This window comes from Oncorhynchus clarkii, chromosome 22, assembly GCF_045791955.1.
Source record: "Oncorhynchus clarkii lewisi isolate Uvic-CL-2024 chromosome 22, UVic_Ocla_1.0, whole genome shotgun sequence".
Lineage (NCBI taxonomy): Eukaryota > Metazoa > Chordata > Actinopteri > Salmoniformes > Salmonidae > Oncorhynchus > Oncorhynchus clarkii.
In genome coordinates, this window is record NC_092168.1 from 2,977,663 (window position 1) to 2,991,906 (window position 14,244).

General features: G+C 41.6%; 1 protein-coding gene across 4 annotated transcripts in view; it reads right to left on the minus strand.

The window, feature by feature from the left end:
* The window catches only part of LOC139380324 (sodium leak channel, non-selective), a 265,187-nt gene that overhangs the window by 62,611 nt on the left and 188,332 nt on the right, over positions 1-14,244 (minus strand). For all 4 annotated transcript variants that reach the window (XM_071122925.1, XM_071122924.1, XM_071122926.1 and 1 more), the window contains 3 exons: positions 4,834-4,970; positions 4,117-4,258; positions 3,647-3,720 (listed from right to left, as the gene is read on the minus strand). In XM_071122925.1, coding sequence (XP_070979026.1) covers positions 3,647-3,720; positions 4,117-4,258; positions 4,834-4,970 — 353 coding nt within the window. The remainder of the gene's footprint in view (positions 1-3,646; positions 3,721-4,116; positions 4,259-4,833; positions 4,971-14,244) is intronic.

Sequence of the window (14,244 nt, forward strand, 5' to 3'; positions counted from 1 at the left end):
TGGTTCCCACCCCCTTCCATAGACTTAATTAGGATGACTTCTGGAGGACATCCTCCTACCTATCAGAGCTCTTGCAGCATGAACTGACAAATGATCAGAGAATGAATTTAATACTGAAAGCATAAGCTACAGCTAGCTAGTACTGCAGTGCATAAAATGTGGTGAATAGTTGACTCAAAGAGAAAGAAAGACAATAGTTGAACTGTTTTGATTAGCATAATTTCTTAAACATGTAGGAGAAGCAGCAGACAGAGTGAGCTAGATATATTTCATTAAAAAAAATTTACTTTCACTTACTTAGCTAGCTAATGCAGCTAGCTAATTTAGCCTACTCAAACACCCAGCAAAAAAAGAGAGGAATGTTATTTATGTTGGATAGCCTTAGCCAGCTAGCTAACACTGGAACTCTTCCAAGTCAAGGTAAGCTATTGGTTTTATTAATTTATTGCCGCCTGGGCCCAATGGGGTAACTGCTAAACTGCTTGCTGTACAATTTACTGCGTGATTGTCTCGGGTTTATTAACGCATTAAGCCTGACTTGCAGTCGTCATTCCAATTCATCCCAAAGGTGTTGGATGGGGTTGAGGTCAGAGCTCTGTGCAAGCCAGTCAAGTTCTTCAACACCCATCTCGACAAACAATTTCTCTATGGACCTTGCTTTGTGTACAGGGGCATTGACATGCTGAAACGGGAAAGGGCCTTCCCCAAAGTGTTGCCACAATGTTGGAAGCACAGAATAGTCTAAAATGCATTGTATGCTGCAGCATTATGATTTCCCTTCAGAGGCCAAGCCGAAACCATAAAAAACAGCCCAGACCATTATTCCCTCTCCACCAAACTTTACAGTTGGCATTATGCATTCGGGCAGGTAGCGTTCTCCTGGCATCCACCAAACCCAGAGTAATCCGTCCAACTGCCAGATTGTGAAGCATGATTCATCCCCCCAGAGAACATGTTTCCACTGATGGCAAGCTTTACACATCTCCAGCCGACGCCTGGCTGATCTTAGGTTTGTGTGCGGCTGCTAGGCCATGGAAACCAATTTCATGAAGCTCGCGAAGAACTGTTCTTGTGCTGGCATTGCTTCCAGAGGCAGTTTGGAACTCAGTAGTTTGTTTTGTGAGCCTGCGTCACCTAGCACTTTGTGGCTGACCCATTGTTGTTTCTAGACGTTTCCACTTCACAATAACAGCACTTACAGTTGAAGTCGGAAGTTTACATAGACCTTAGCCAAATACATTTAAACTCAGTTTTTCACAACTCCTGACATTTAATCCTCATAAAAAGTGCCTGTCTTAGGTGAGTTAGGATCACCACTTCATTTTAAGAATGTGAAATGTCAAAATAATAGTAAAATAATAAAAATAATAATAATAAAAATAAAAAATAATAAAAATAAAAAAATAATAAAAAAATAATAATAATGTCAAAATAATAGTAGACAGAATGATTTATTTTCCCATGATGTCAAGCAAAGAGGCATTGAGTTTGAAGGCAGACCTTGAAATACATGCACAGGTAGACCTCCAATCCACTGAAATTATGTCAATTAGCCTATCAGAAGCTTCTAAAGCCATAAATTAATTTTCTGGAATTTTCCAAGTTGTTTAAAGGCACAGTCAACTTAGTGTATGTAAACTTCTGACCCACTGAAATTGTGATACAGTGAATTATAAGTTAAATAATCTCTCTGTAAACAATTGTTGTAAAAATTACTTGTGTCATACACAAAGAAGATGTCCTAACTGACTTGCCAAAACTATAGTTTGTTAACAATACACTTGTGGAGTGGTTGAAAAATGAGTTTTAATGACTCCAACCTAAACGTATGTAAACTTCCGACTTCAACTGTACAGTTGACCAGCGCAGCTCTAGCTGGGCAAAACTTTTTATGAACTGACTTGTTGGAAAGGTGGCATACTATGACGGTGCCACCTTGAATGTCACTGAGCTCTTCATTAAAACCATTCTACTGCTAATGTTTGTCTATGGAGATTTCATGGCTGTGTGTTCGATTTTATACACCTGTCAGCAACAGGTGTGGCTGAAATAGTCGAATCCACTAATTTGAAGAGGTGTCCACATACTTGTTTTATATTTAGTGTATGTTGACTATGACTTTAGAAAATTTGGTGACAACGATGTAGGCTGTGTATAGCGGTTAGCTGTTTCACAGACCACTGCACTGATGTTCACAAGCAAAGGGAAAAGGTTAGAGGAGGGGGAGAGCACGTAGATGTGAGAAGGAATTATACAATGAGCAAAGTGATGATGCTGTTTGTATGTGGCTGCTATGAAAGTGAACTGTGTGTGCAGGTGATCAGGGGTGTATTCATTCAGTTGATTCTGTTGAAAATGTTTCTTAAACGGAAGTAAACGTAACGAAATGGGGACAGACCTACCTGAATTTGTCCAATAGAAACTCTTGTTTTGGAATATGAATTAAAGTCATCCAATATGCTGTAATAGAAATAAGGCAATGCTCATAGTGATGAACAAAACCGGAAATTGCTTCTCTGTGACATTTTGAAATCTGATCCCTGAGACGACTAATACAATTAATTATGGACAGTGATTTTCAGCTATCTACAGTGTCTTGCAAATGTATTCAGACCCATTGGATTTCTTCACATTTTATTGTGTTACAAAGTGGGATAAAATTTGATTTATTTGTCATTTTATGTCAACATCTACACAAAACAGTCTGTAATGTCAAAGAAAAATGTGTTTTGTTTTTAAAAAATGTATATATTTCTTTAGAAATAAAATATAGTCATTGCATAAGTATTCAGCTCACTTAGAAACACCTTTGGCAGCATTTACAGCTGTGAGTCTTCTTGGGTAAGTATCTAATATGTTGACCACAACGCTCACGTCGCGTGCGCGAGCGTTGCAAAATAAATGTAGACATACATGTTATTCAATCATTGCACCCACACTGCTCGCGCGCGTCAACGGGAGTCTGTATTTGGCTGTTATTGTTGAAAACACTATTTCAGATGCAGCATGGTTGGCTGCTTAGCTAGCATTGCTAATGTTAGCACCAAAGATACAGACTTCAATCACGAGAGACTAGGATTCCATAGAGATTTGCCATGTACATTCATAACGCATCTATTTCATTAGTGACAATTCCTGGAAATGATACAACTTTTTTAAAGTAAACCATTGAGGTTGAGAGGGTTCAGCACTTCTGTAAATGGAAATATAAAAACCTATTTAAGGTATATTCGTCCGTTTCAATTTGTTAATTTATGTTTCTAATTTGTTCTTATTCTTTTCTTTCAGAAGCAGAAAGATTGAATGGATCAAGGCTTCAATTAACAAAGGGCATTAAAGACCAGCATTAACAGTCTCCAAAATGATATCAAGGAAGAGAAAAAAAAAAATCACAACAGTCCACCCTCTGCAAAATGATGGACGTTGCTGGCACAGGGGCACTGAGTGTCCTTGGATATAGCAAGGTGATTCTTGATGCTTCCAGAACTACACAGTCTATCAGTCACGCACTTCAGACTTGGAAGTGAATGGTAGGAAAATAAGAACATATATTTGGTATGACCTAACTGCCACAGTAGATCTGATGTTTCTGTCAAATAAACAGAATGACTTGTGGTGTCGGTGGCTATGAATCAATCATTCTTACCGGAGGATTTTGTTGATAGTAGTTTCCTTCTCCAGGAGGTTGCGAGCTCTGATGCTGAATATTGACCTGCGGAGCTTTGTAGAACAGATGTTGCAGACTAATTCTTTGAGAAATTTGAAAAGTGTTATCAAATACAAACACATTTCATCTAGCAGCAAGCAAACATCCCCATATTTTATTGATCGCCCTCCAACCGTCAGATAAAATGTTGTGTTATCACTACGGTAAACATCTGTTTTTGTTTGTGTGTGTATGAGAGGCAGAAAGATTGTGTGTACCTTCTGGCTTAAGGTCAATGTACTTGTTGTGAAGCGTGGTGGAGTGTGTATGCCTGCGTGCATGTGTGTGTATGTAAGAGAGAGAGAGACAGTGTGTGTACCTTCCGGCTTCTGGTTGATGTTTTAGTTGTGGACTGTCGGAGTGTGTGTTTGTGCGTGTGCGTCTGTGTGTCTGCGTGCGCGTGTGTATACCTTCTGGTCGATGTATTTGTTGTCTTCTATGGCGGATCGCTTGGAATGGTCACAGGAAGAGGAGGATGCGGAAGGAAGGCGGCGGAACAGACAGCTGGTGTCCTGCTGCTGCCGATCGATGAACTGCTTCATGAAACTCTCCCTGTCACACACACAGAAACACATTCCGACTGACTGATTATTGTGACAAAGTGATGGGCTGGAGAGAGAGGGAGGTCTGCGAGAGCGTAGGGCTGTGCACTAATCAGCTTCTTAAACATGAAATGTATTACTGTATCATCATATTGCATCATCCTAAAAGGGTTAGAGTTCAGTATTCCAACCTGTAGAAACAAGGCTTCTACTATGAGGAAATGCCCTAATTATAGTCCTATAAAAGGTGGCTGCTAGCTGCTATTATTGTGGATTGAAAACCTACCAAGAGGTTTTGTGGTAATACAGTATTTCAGAGAAACTGCAGAGACAAAATTGGAAGTGTTGGGGGCTATCTTAAACCAACTTGCCCTTTTCTGAGGGAGAGTGACATGGCAAATGAGAAGGATTGCATTATCGACAAGGAACGTGCAAGTAAGCATTTCATTGGGCAATGTGTATCCCGTACATACAACTAATAAAACTTGAAACTATTGTTAAACTATAAAGAATTTGTTGACCTGAACCCAGGCCAGAGAAGTTCTGTCCTTTGTTGTGTCCCCTGATGGATCCCAGTTAGGGTACCTGATTCTGGGCACAGTGAAATCAGAAGGCAGCTTGGAGATCTTGACCATCTGGGGCCGATTAGGAAACTTCTCAAAGATCCTTAGACGTAGGGGCAGCTTCTCTTTGGTATCTGCGTTCGCCTCACTTTGCTTCAGCTACAGAAAGAGAGAGAATGGAAATAAGATTTAGGGACAGAGAGGGGAAATAAGTAGACTTGGCATAGGGATAGAGAGAAGGAAAGTGGTCTGCAAAGAGGGAGAGAGTAGACTCAGCTACAGAGAGAGATTGACATCTCATTCAGCTCAGAAGAGAGGGATAGTGGAGAGAGAGATAGTGACTTTTCGGTAAAGGGAGAAAGGGATGCGGGTCACTTCACTTTGCCATACAGAGAGAGGAACACACTTCACTTTGCCATACAGAGAGAGGAACACACTTCACTTTGCCATACAGAGAGAGGAACACACTTCACTTTGCCATACAGAGAGAGGAACACACTTCACTTTGCCATACAGAGAGAGGAACACACTTCACTTTGCCATACAGAGAGAGGAACACACTTCACTTTGCCATACAGAGATAGGAACACACTTCACTTTGCCATACAGAGAGAGGAACACACTTCACTTTGCCATACAGAGAGAGGAACACACTTCACTTTGCCATACAGAGAGAGGAACACACTTCACTTGGAGAGAAGGATGGAGTGAGAGAAGGAAAGAGTGGATTTAGCTGCGGAGAAAAAGAGTAGACTCACAGCTACAGAGAGAGAGAGACTGACATATCATGTAGCTCAGGAGAGAGGGATAGTGACTTTGAGGTAAAAGGAGAGAGGGATACAGCACACTTCAATTTGTCATAGAGAGACAGAGAAATATACTTCACTCGGAGAGGATTTCCACATTCTTATAGCTATTGTTGGTTTAGAGAAATGGTATGGTAGTTTCCAAAACAGTTGAGAAATACAATGATCCATGGGTAAGACAAAGGTGAGGGATGGGAACATACATGTCTGGCTCTAGAGAGTGCTTTTAATCCAGGACTTAATCTGTGTTTGAAAACCAGCCTACTGTGTAAATGTTACTAAAACCTTTGGTTCTCACAGACAGACCAGTGTTCCAGTAGGCTTTTCCTAACAGCTGGTCCCTGACTTGTCTCCTACAGGTCCCAGATTTGGTCTTAGGTGACAATGCACCATATATCTTCCATCCCCATGTCCCATTCAAGCCTTTTCAGGTGACTGATTTTAGATTATATAAAACAATATCAAATGCATTTCATATCTCTATATTGCATTTTACACTAAATCTGTATTTTATACTTCTACAATAATGTATGAACTCACATCATGTTTGGCAACTAGTAAGTGCCATTAATACAATACAGTGAGAATTTACATACTTTCACATTACTTTCATTAACTTGTATAAGCATATTATGGTCAAGATCATTGGTTGAAAAAGGAAAGATTACATTTAGGTAGAGAATGGATGTATCAAATGGATGGTTGGGACTTCTGGAGACAGATTAAGTTCCCTCAGACACTGATCTAAGGGCAATGTTGTATAAGGTCCTGATTGGGGGAGAGTAAACTGATCATAGATCTGTGGTTTGGGGCAGCTTCTACCAAGAGTGGAATATATCTGTTGTGTCAGGGTGCAGTTGTACAGTTCTGCCTGTAGATGGCAGCCACACTCTTGCAGTCACATACACAATACTTCTACAGCTTGGTGGTGTTCAACTTTGATGAAGTGGGTTTTGGTTTGGGGCTGAGAGTACGCACACACACACGCACGCACGCACACATGCACGCACGCACGCACACACTCCTACAAACCAATCTGTGAAAACCTACTTACGTTTGAAAAAAGAAGAATGAAGGAAGCAATGAAAAGGAAAAAGAAAAACAGATTACATTGGAAAGGCTTATGCAAGAAGCCTAAACTGAACAAAATATGTATGAACACACAAGCCTGCACAAGGAAGGACAGATCAGCCAAATAAAAAAACATTACAAATGAATGGGGGAAATTATATCAATAGAAATTCATTTAATTCCATAAGAGAGAAGCTGACTGATAAAAAAATCCATGAGCGGAATTCTTCTGTCTGGGAGACTGGAGGTCAAGCAAGTTTGGTTGGACGGTGAATGAGCGCATATCATTCTGGGCATAAAAACAGCATCCACCACTATCTCATTTGTGCGTGTGTGTGTGTGTATCTGTTTGTCGGTCTATCAAACAGAAAGAGCCCCAGGTATAAAAATAGAGGAAAATGTAATGGAAATCTGTCTATCCACTCCTTCTGCCCGATTTGAACTTGGTACTGTAAAATGTCTGTTTTGCTTTAGCCATGCGGTTATTGCAGAATTTGTGAGAAAGAAAAAAATGTCATGCAATGATAATTATCGCACACGCACACACACACACACACACACACACACACACACACACACATACACACACACACACACACACACACACTTAATTCACAATGAGACTACCAGAAGGTAAAGAGAGATAAAGACAGACAGAGGAACTATTCCAATCCTCACGTTCATTGGTGTTTGGTGGAACTACCTGGTTTTGCATGGACCTAAGATAGGTTATCTTAGTCAGATGGAAGCTTATGGGGCTGGGAGCATAGAATGACATATTAAAATGAATTAGGATCTCTGTGGCTAGCAGTGTTCTCGACAGCTAAAAGGGAATACCATTGATCCCTCTCATCAATACCTTGTCAAGAAAACAGGGGTGGCTTCATACCTTCTCACTGTGCTACATACAGCCTGTACTGTACTGTAGTGCACCTTTTGTAGAGTTTGCTCTAGTGAGGAGTGAAAATGGAATATGTTATTGGCAAAAGGGCAGAACCAATGGCACCAACTACACAGACAATCACACACACAGTTGAGACAATTCATTGGTTGATTGATTGACCTATTACTTGTGTAAATTCTGCCATATGTCACAAATCAATGTTCTAAGATTGCTAAATTCTGTGACATGAGAACATGACCAAAAGTATGTGCACACCTGCTGATCGTAACATCTTATTTCAAATTCATTGGCATTAATATGGAGTTGGTCCCTACTTTTTTTAACTCATTACCTGTATAAAAGACACCTGTCCACACACTCAATCAAACAGACTCCAACCTCCCCAAAATGGCCAAGAACAGAGAGGTGTGTAAGGACATCAGGGATAAAATTGTAGACCTTCACAAGGCTGGGATGGGCTACAGGACAATAGGCAAGCAGCTTGGTGAGAAGGCAAGAACTGTTGGCGCAATTATAAAAAAATGGAAGAAGTTCAAGATGACGGTCAATCACCCTTGGTCTGGGGCTCCATGCAAGATCTCACCTCGTGGGGCATCAATGATCATGAGGAAGGTGAGGGATCAGCCCAGAATTACACGGCAGGACCTGGTCAATGACCTGAAGAGAGCTGGGACCACAGTCTCAAAGAAAATCATTAGTAACACACTACGCCGTCATGGATTAAAATCCTGCAGCGCACGCAAGGTCCCCCTGCTCAAGCCAGCGCATGACCAGGCCCATCTGAAGTTTGCCAATGACCATCTGGATGATCCATAGGAGGAATGGGAGAAGGTCATGTGGTCTCACGAGCCAAAAATAGAGCTTTTTGGTCAAAACTCCACTCGCCGTGTTTGGAGGAAGAAGAAGGATGAGTACAACCCCAAGAACACCATCCCAACTGTGAAGCATGGAGGTGGAAACATCATTCTTTGGGCATGCTTTTCTGCAAAAGGGACAGGACGACTGCGCTGTATTGAGGGGAGAATGGATGGGGCCATGTATCGCGAGATCTTGGCCAACAACCTCCTTCCCTCAGTAAGAGCATTGAAGATGGGTCATGGCTGGGTCTTCCAGCATGACAACGACCCAAAACACACAGCCAAGGGCAACTAAGGAGTGGCTCTGTAAGAAGCATCTCAAGGTCCTGGAGTGGCCTAGCCAGTCTCCAGACCTGAATTCAATAGAAAATCTTTGGAGGGAGCTGAAAGTCCATGTTGCCCAGTGACAGCCCCGAAACCTGAAGGATCTGAAGAGGGTATGTATGGAGGAGTGGGCCAAAATCCCTGTTGCAGTGTGTGCAAACCTGGTCAAAAACTACAGGAAACGTATGATCTCTGTAATTGCAAACAAAGGTTTCTGTACTAAATATTAAGTTCTGCTTTTCTGTTGTATCAAATACTTATGTCATGCAATAAAATGCAAATTAATTACTTAAAAATCATACAATGTGATTTTCTAGATTTTTGTTTTAGATTCCGTCTCTCACGGTTGAAGTGTACCCATGATAAAAATGACAGACCTCTACATGCTTTGTAAGTAGGAAAACCTGCAAAATCGGCAGTGTATCAAATACTTGTTCTCCCCACTGTATATAGTGTAATTCAACCTCACAGCACTCAAGGGTTGTTCAGCAAACTTCTAAAAGTGGTTGAGTTTACTAAGAGAAACTTACAGAGATGCTGCAGTATACTGTAACAGTACACTACATTTTTGTGCATACACACAGATACACACACAAGCATGCACACACATACACAAGCGAACGTGCACACACACATACACACTGTGTATTGTTAAAAATGGGGTTAGTTTGGAGCTCCCTGGTCCCGCAGACTTAATCAATGAGCCAAGCTCAGTGGGACGTACAGAACATTTATGGCTCGACACCCCTCTCTGCTCTAGCTTCCCATTACTGATACAGGAACAATTTCTCTAACTTTCTTCCTCTTTATATCCCAATCCCTCACTCTCTATTCAATTTAAGGGCCTTATTGGCATGGGAAACATATGTTAACATTGCCAAAGCAAGGGAAATAGTTAATAAACAAAAGTTAAATAAACAAAAATGAACAGTAAACATTACAATCACAAAATGTCCAAAAGAATAAAGATATTGCACATGTAATATTATGTGCAAATAGTTAAAGTACAAAGGGGAAAATAAATAAACATAAATATGGGTTGTATTTACGATGGTGTTTGTTCTTCACTGGTTGCCCTTTTCTTGTGGCAACAGGTCACAAATATTGCTGCTGTGATGGCACACTGTGGTACTTCCTCAATAGATATGAGGGTTTATTAAAATTGGGTTTATTTTCAAATATGTGGGGGAAATATGTGTCTCTAATATGGTCATACATTTGGCAGAAGGTTAGGAAGTGCAGCTCAGTTTCCACCCAGCCCGTCTTCTCCATTCTGCCTATGGCGGCCTTTATCAATAGCAAGGTTATGCACACTGTACATAGTCAAAGCTGTCTTTAAGTTTGGGGCAGTCATAGTGGTCAGGTATTCTGCCTTTATGTACTCTCTGTTTAGGGCCAAATAGCATTCTAGTTTGGTCAGTTGTTTTGTTAATTATTTCCAATGTGCCAAGTAATTCTCTTCTTGTTTTCTCATGATTTGGTTGGGTCTAATTGTGTTGCTATCCTGGGGCTCTGTGGGGTGTGTTTGTGTTTCTGAACAGAGCACCAGGAGCAGCTTGCTTAGGGGACTCTGCTCCAGGTTCATCTCTCTGTAGGTGATGGCTTTGTTATGGAAGGTTTGGGAATCGCTTTCTTTTAGGCGGTTGTAGAATTGAATGTCTCTGTTCTGGATTTTGATCATTAGCGGGTATTGGCCAAATTCTGCTCTGCATGCATTATTTGGTGTTTACGTTGTACACTGAGGATATTTTTTTGCAGAATTCTGTATGCAGAGTCTCAATTTAATGTTTGTCCCATTTTGTGAATTTTTGGGCAATGTGTTCTATAACTGATTAAAGTATTTTTAGCCAGATCCTACTGTAATGGGTTTGTCAAATGTTATGTTCCTTTGATGGCATAGAAGGCCTTTCTGCCTTGTTCACAGCTTTGTGGAAGTTACCTGTGGCTCTGATGTTTAGGTCGAGGTATGTATAGTTTTTTTGTGTGCTCAAGAGCAACGGTGTCTAGATGGAATTTGTATTTGTGTCCTGGCAACTGGAACTTTATTAGAACATCATCATTTTTGTCTTCCTGACATTTACTGTCAGGGCCCAGGTCTGAGAGAATCTGTGCTGAAGATCTAGGTGTTGCTGTAGGCCCTCTGTGGTTGGGGACAGAAGCACCAGATCAGCAGCAAACAGTCAACATTTCACTTCAGATTCTAGTAGGGTGAGGTTGGGTGCTGCAGACTGTTCCGGTGCCCCGGCCAATTTGTTGATATATATGTTGAAGAAGGTGGGGCTTAAGCTGCATCCCTGTCTCACCTCACGGTCCTGCGGAAAGAAATGTGTGCGTTTTTTGCCAATTTTGTGTACATGGATTTTATACTCAGTGGGACCACTTTCCATCAATCTGTATAGCAGACCCTCATGCCAAATTGAGTTGAGATATTTTGCCTTTGTTTTGGGTTGTTTGTCAATTAGGGTGTGCAGGGTGAATACATGGTCTGTCGTATGGTAATTTGGTAAAAAGTCAATTTGTTTTCACTGAGGAAATGTACGAGTCTGCTGTTAATGACAATGAAGAGGATTTTCCCAAGGTTGACACATATCTCACGGTAGTTATTGGGGTAAAATTTGTCAACATTTCTGTGGATTGGGGGGAGCATCAGTCCTTGGTTCAAAATATTGGCGCCAGAGCCAAGGATGATGTTAAAGAGTATAGCCACTATCTCTCTGTCTCACTCGCATTTCTGCCCACCCCCTAAACTATGCCCAACTTTTATAGAGAGAGAGAGATCCAATATGCAGGCACTTCATTTCACCTCGGGACAACACAATTAGAGTTATGATATCATAGAGAGAGTTTTATGAGTTATCCAACTTGAGTACAGTGTTTTCTGTATAAAGTGAAATGGACCGACAATATAGGGTCTTTTCTTCTTGGAGGACCACTTGCATTACAACTAGCTCTTGGAAATGGACTAAATTAGTGTCAGCCCACAGACCTGACAATCACTAGTCTAGGAATGGCCTGTAAGTAAGATGGCAAAATGGGGAAAGTAATGTTGATCCAAATCCAGAAAACATAGATTGTATCGCTGGCTTGGGTATCAATACTGCAATGTATTTTAGTGCTGTCAGAGGTTTGAATCCCACGTATAGATAAACAGAGGTTCAAATGTACATAGAGGTTTTAGCAAACAGTAAATCCCTATCTGCTAATGTAATGGACCTTCTGCTTGATCAATACATGCATTCGATAACATACAAAATGTCCTGACTGACTACTTTCCCTGGCTCAGGTGGAGAGCACACACACCAGCACAATCCACTGTATATCGATTGCTGGCATTACATGATCTCAACCTATGGAGTAATCCGACATGGGGAAATAAGGAGGGAACGTGTGGGGGCTTGTATAGACTGACGAGTTTCAGAAGAAAGGTCTTTCTTTCTGGCCATTTTGAGCCTGTAATCGAACACACAAATGCTGATGCAATTTGCTTTACTTTCAAAAACAAGGACATTTCTAAGTGACCACAAACTTTTGAACGGTAGTGTACATTATATTCCAAATTATTTTTCCCTAACCCTTACCCCTAAACCTAACCCCTAACCTTTACCCTAATCCTAACCCTTACCCCTAAACCTAACCCCTAACCTTTACCCTAATCCTGACCCTAACCCCTAACCTTTACCCTAATCCTGACCCTAACCATAAACCTAACCCCTAACCTTTACCCTAATCCTGACCCTAACCATAAACCTAACCCCTAACCTTTACCCTAATCCTGACCCTAACCATAAACCTAACCCCTAACCTTTACCCTAATCCTGACCCTTACCCCTAAACCTAACCCCTAACCTTTACCCTAATCCTGACCCTTACCCCTAAACCTAACCCCTAACCTTTACCCTAATCCTGACCCTTACCCCTAAACCTAACCCCTAACCTTTACCCTAATCCTGACCCTTACCCCTAAACCTAACCCCTAACCTTTACCCTAATCCTAACCCTTACCCCTAAACCTAACCCCTAACCTTTACCCTAATCCTAACCCTTACCCCTAAACCTAACCTTTACCCTAATCCTAACCCTTACCCCTAAACCTAACCCCTAACCTTTACCCTAATCCTGACCCTTACCCCTAAACCTAACCCCTAACCTTTACCCTAATCCTAACCCTTACCCCTAAACCTAACCCCTAACCTGTACCCTAATCCTAACCCTTACCCCTAAACCTAACCCCTAACCTTTACCCTAATCCTGACCCTTACCCCTAAACCTAACCCCTAACCTTTACCCTAATCCTGACCCTTACCCCTAAACCTAACCTTTACCCTAATCCTGACCCTTACCCCTAAACCTAACCCCTAACCTTTACCCTAATCCTGACCCTTACCCCTAAACCTAACCCCTAACCTTTACCCTAATCCTAACCCTTACCCCTAAACCTAACCCCTAACCTTTACCCTAATCCTAACCCTTACCCCTAAACCTAACCCCTAACCTTTACCCTAATCCTGACCCTTACCCCTAAACCTAACCCCTAACCTTTACCCTAATCCTGACCCTTACCCCTAAACCTAACCCCTAACCTTTACCCTAATCCTAACCCTTACCCCTAAACCTAACCCCTAACCTTTACCCTAATCCTGACCCTTACCCCTAAACCTAACCCCTAACCTTTACCCTAATCCTGACCCTTACCCCTAAACCTAACCCCTAACCTTTACCCTAATCCTGACCCTTACCCCTAAACCTAACCCCTAACTTTTACCCTAATCCTAACCCTTACCCCTAAACCTAACCCCTAACCTTTACCCTAATCCTGACCCTTACCCCTAAACCTAACCCCTAACCTTTACCCTAATCCTAACCCTTACCCCTAAACCTAACCCCTAACCTTTACTCTAATCCTGACCCTTACCCCTAAACCTAACCCCTAACCTTTACCCTAATCCTGACCCTTACCCCTAAACCTAACCCCTAACCTTTACCCTAATCCTAACCCTTACCCCTAAACCTAACCCCTAACCTTTACCCTAATCCTGACCCTTACCCCTAAACCTAACCCCTAACCTTTACCCTAATCCTGACCCTTACCCCTAAACCTAACCCCTAACCTTTACCCTAATCCTAACCCTTACCCCTAAACCTAACCCCTAACCTTTACCCTAATCCTGACCCTTACCCCTAAACCTAACCCCTAACCTTTACCCTAATCCTGACCCTTACCCCTAAACCTAACCCCTAACCTTTACCCTAATCCTGACCCTTACCCCTAAACCTAACCCCTAACCTTTACCCTAATCCTAACCCTTACCCCTAAACCTAACCCCTAACCTTTACCCTAATCCTGACCCTAACCATAAACCTAACCCCTAATTCCAAAATTGCCTTGTCCCCATGAGGGACAAGGCAATTTTAGGATCTCAGACTGGCCAATAAAAATAAAAGATTAAGATGGGAAAAATAACACAGATACT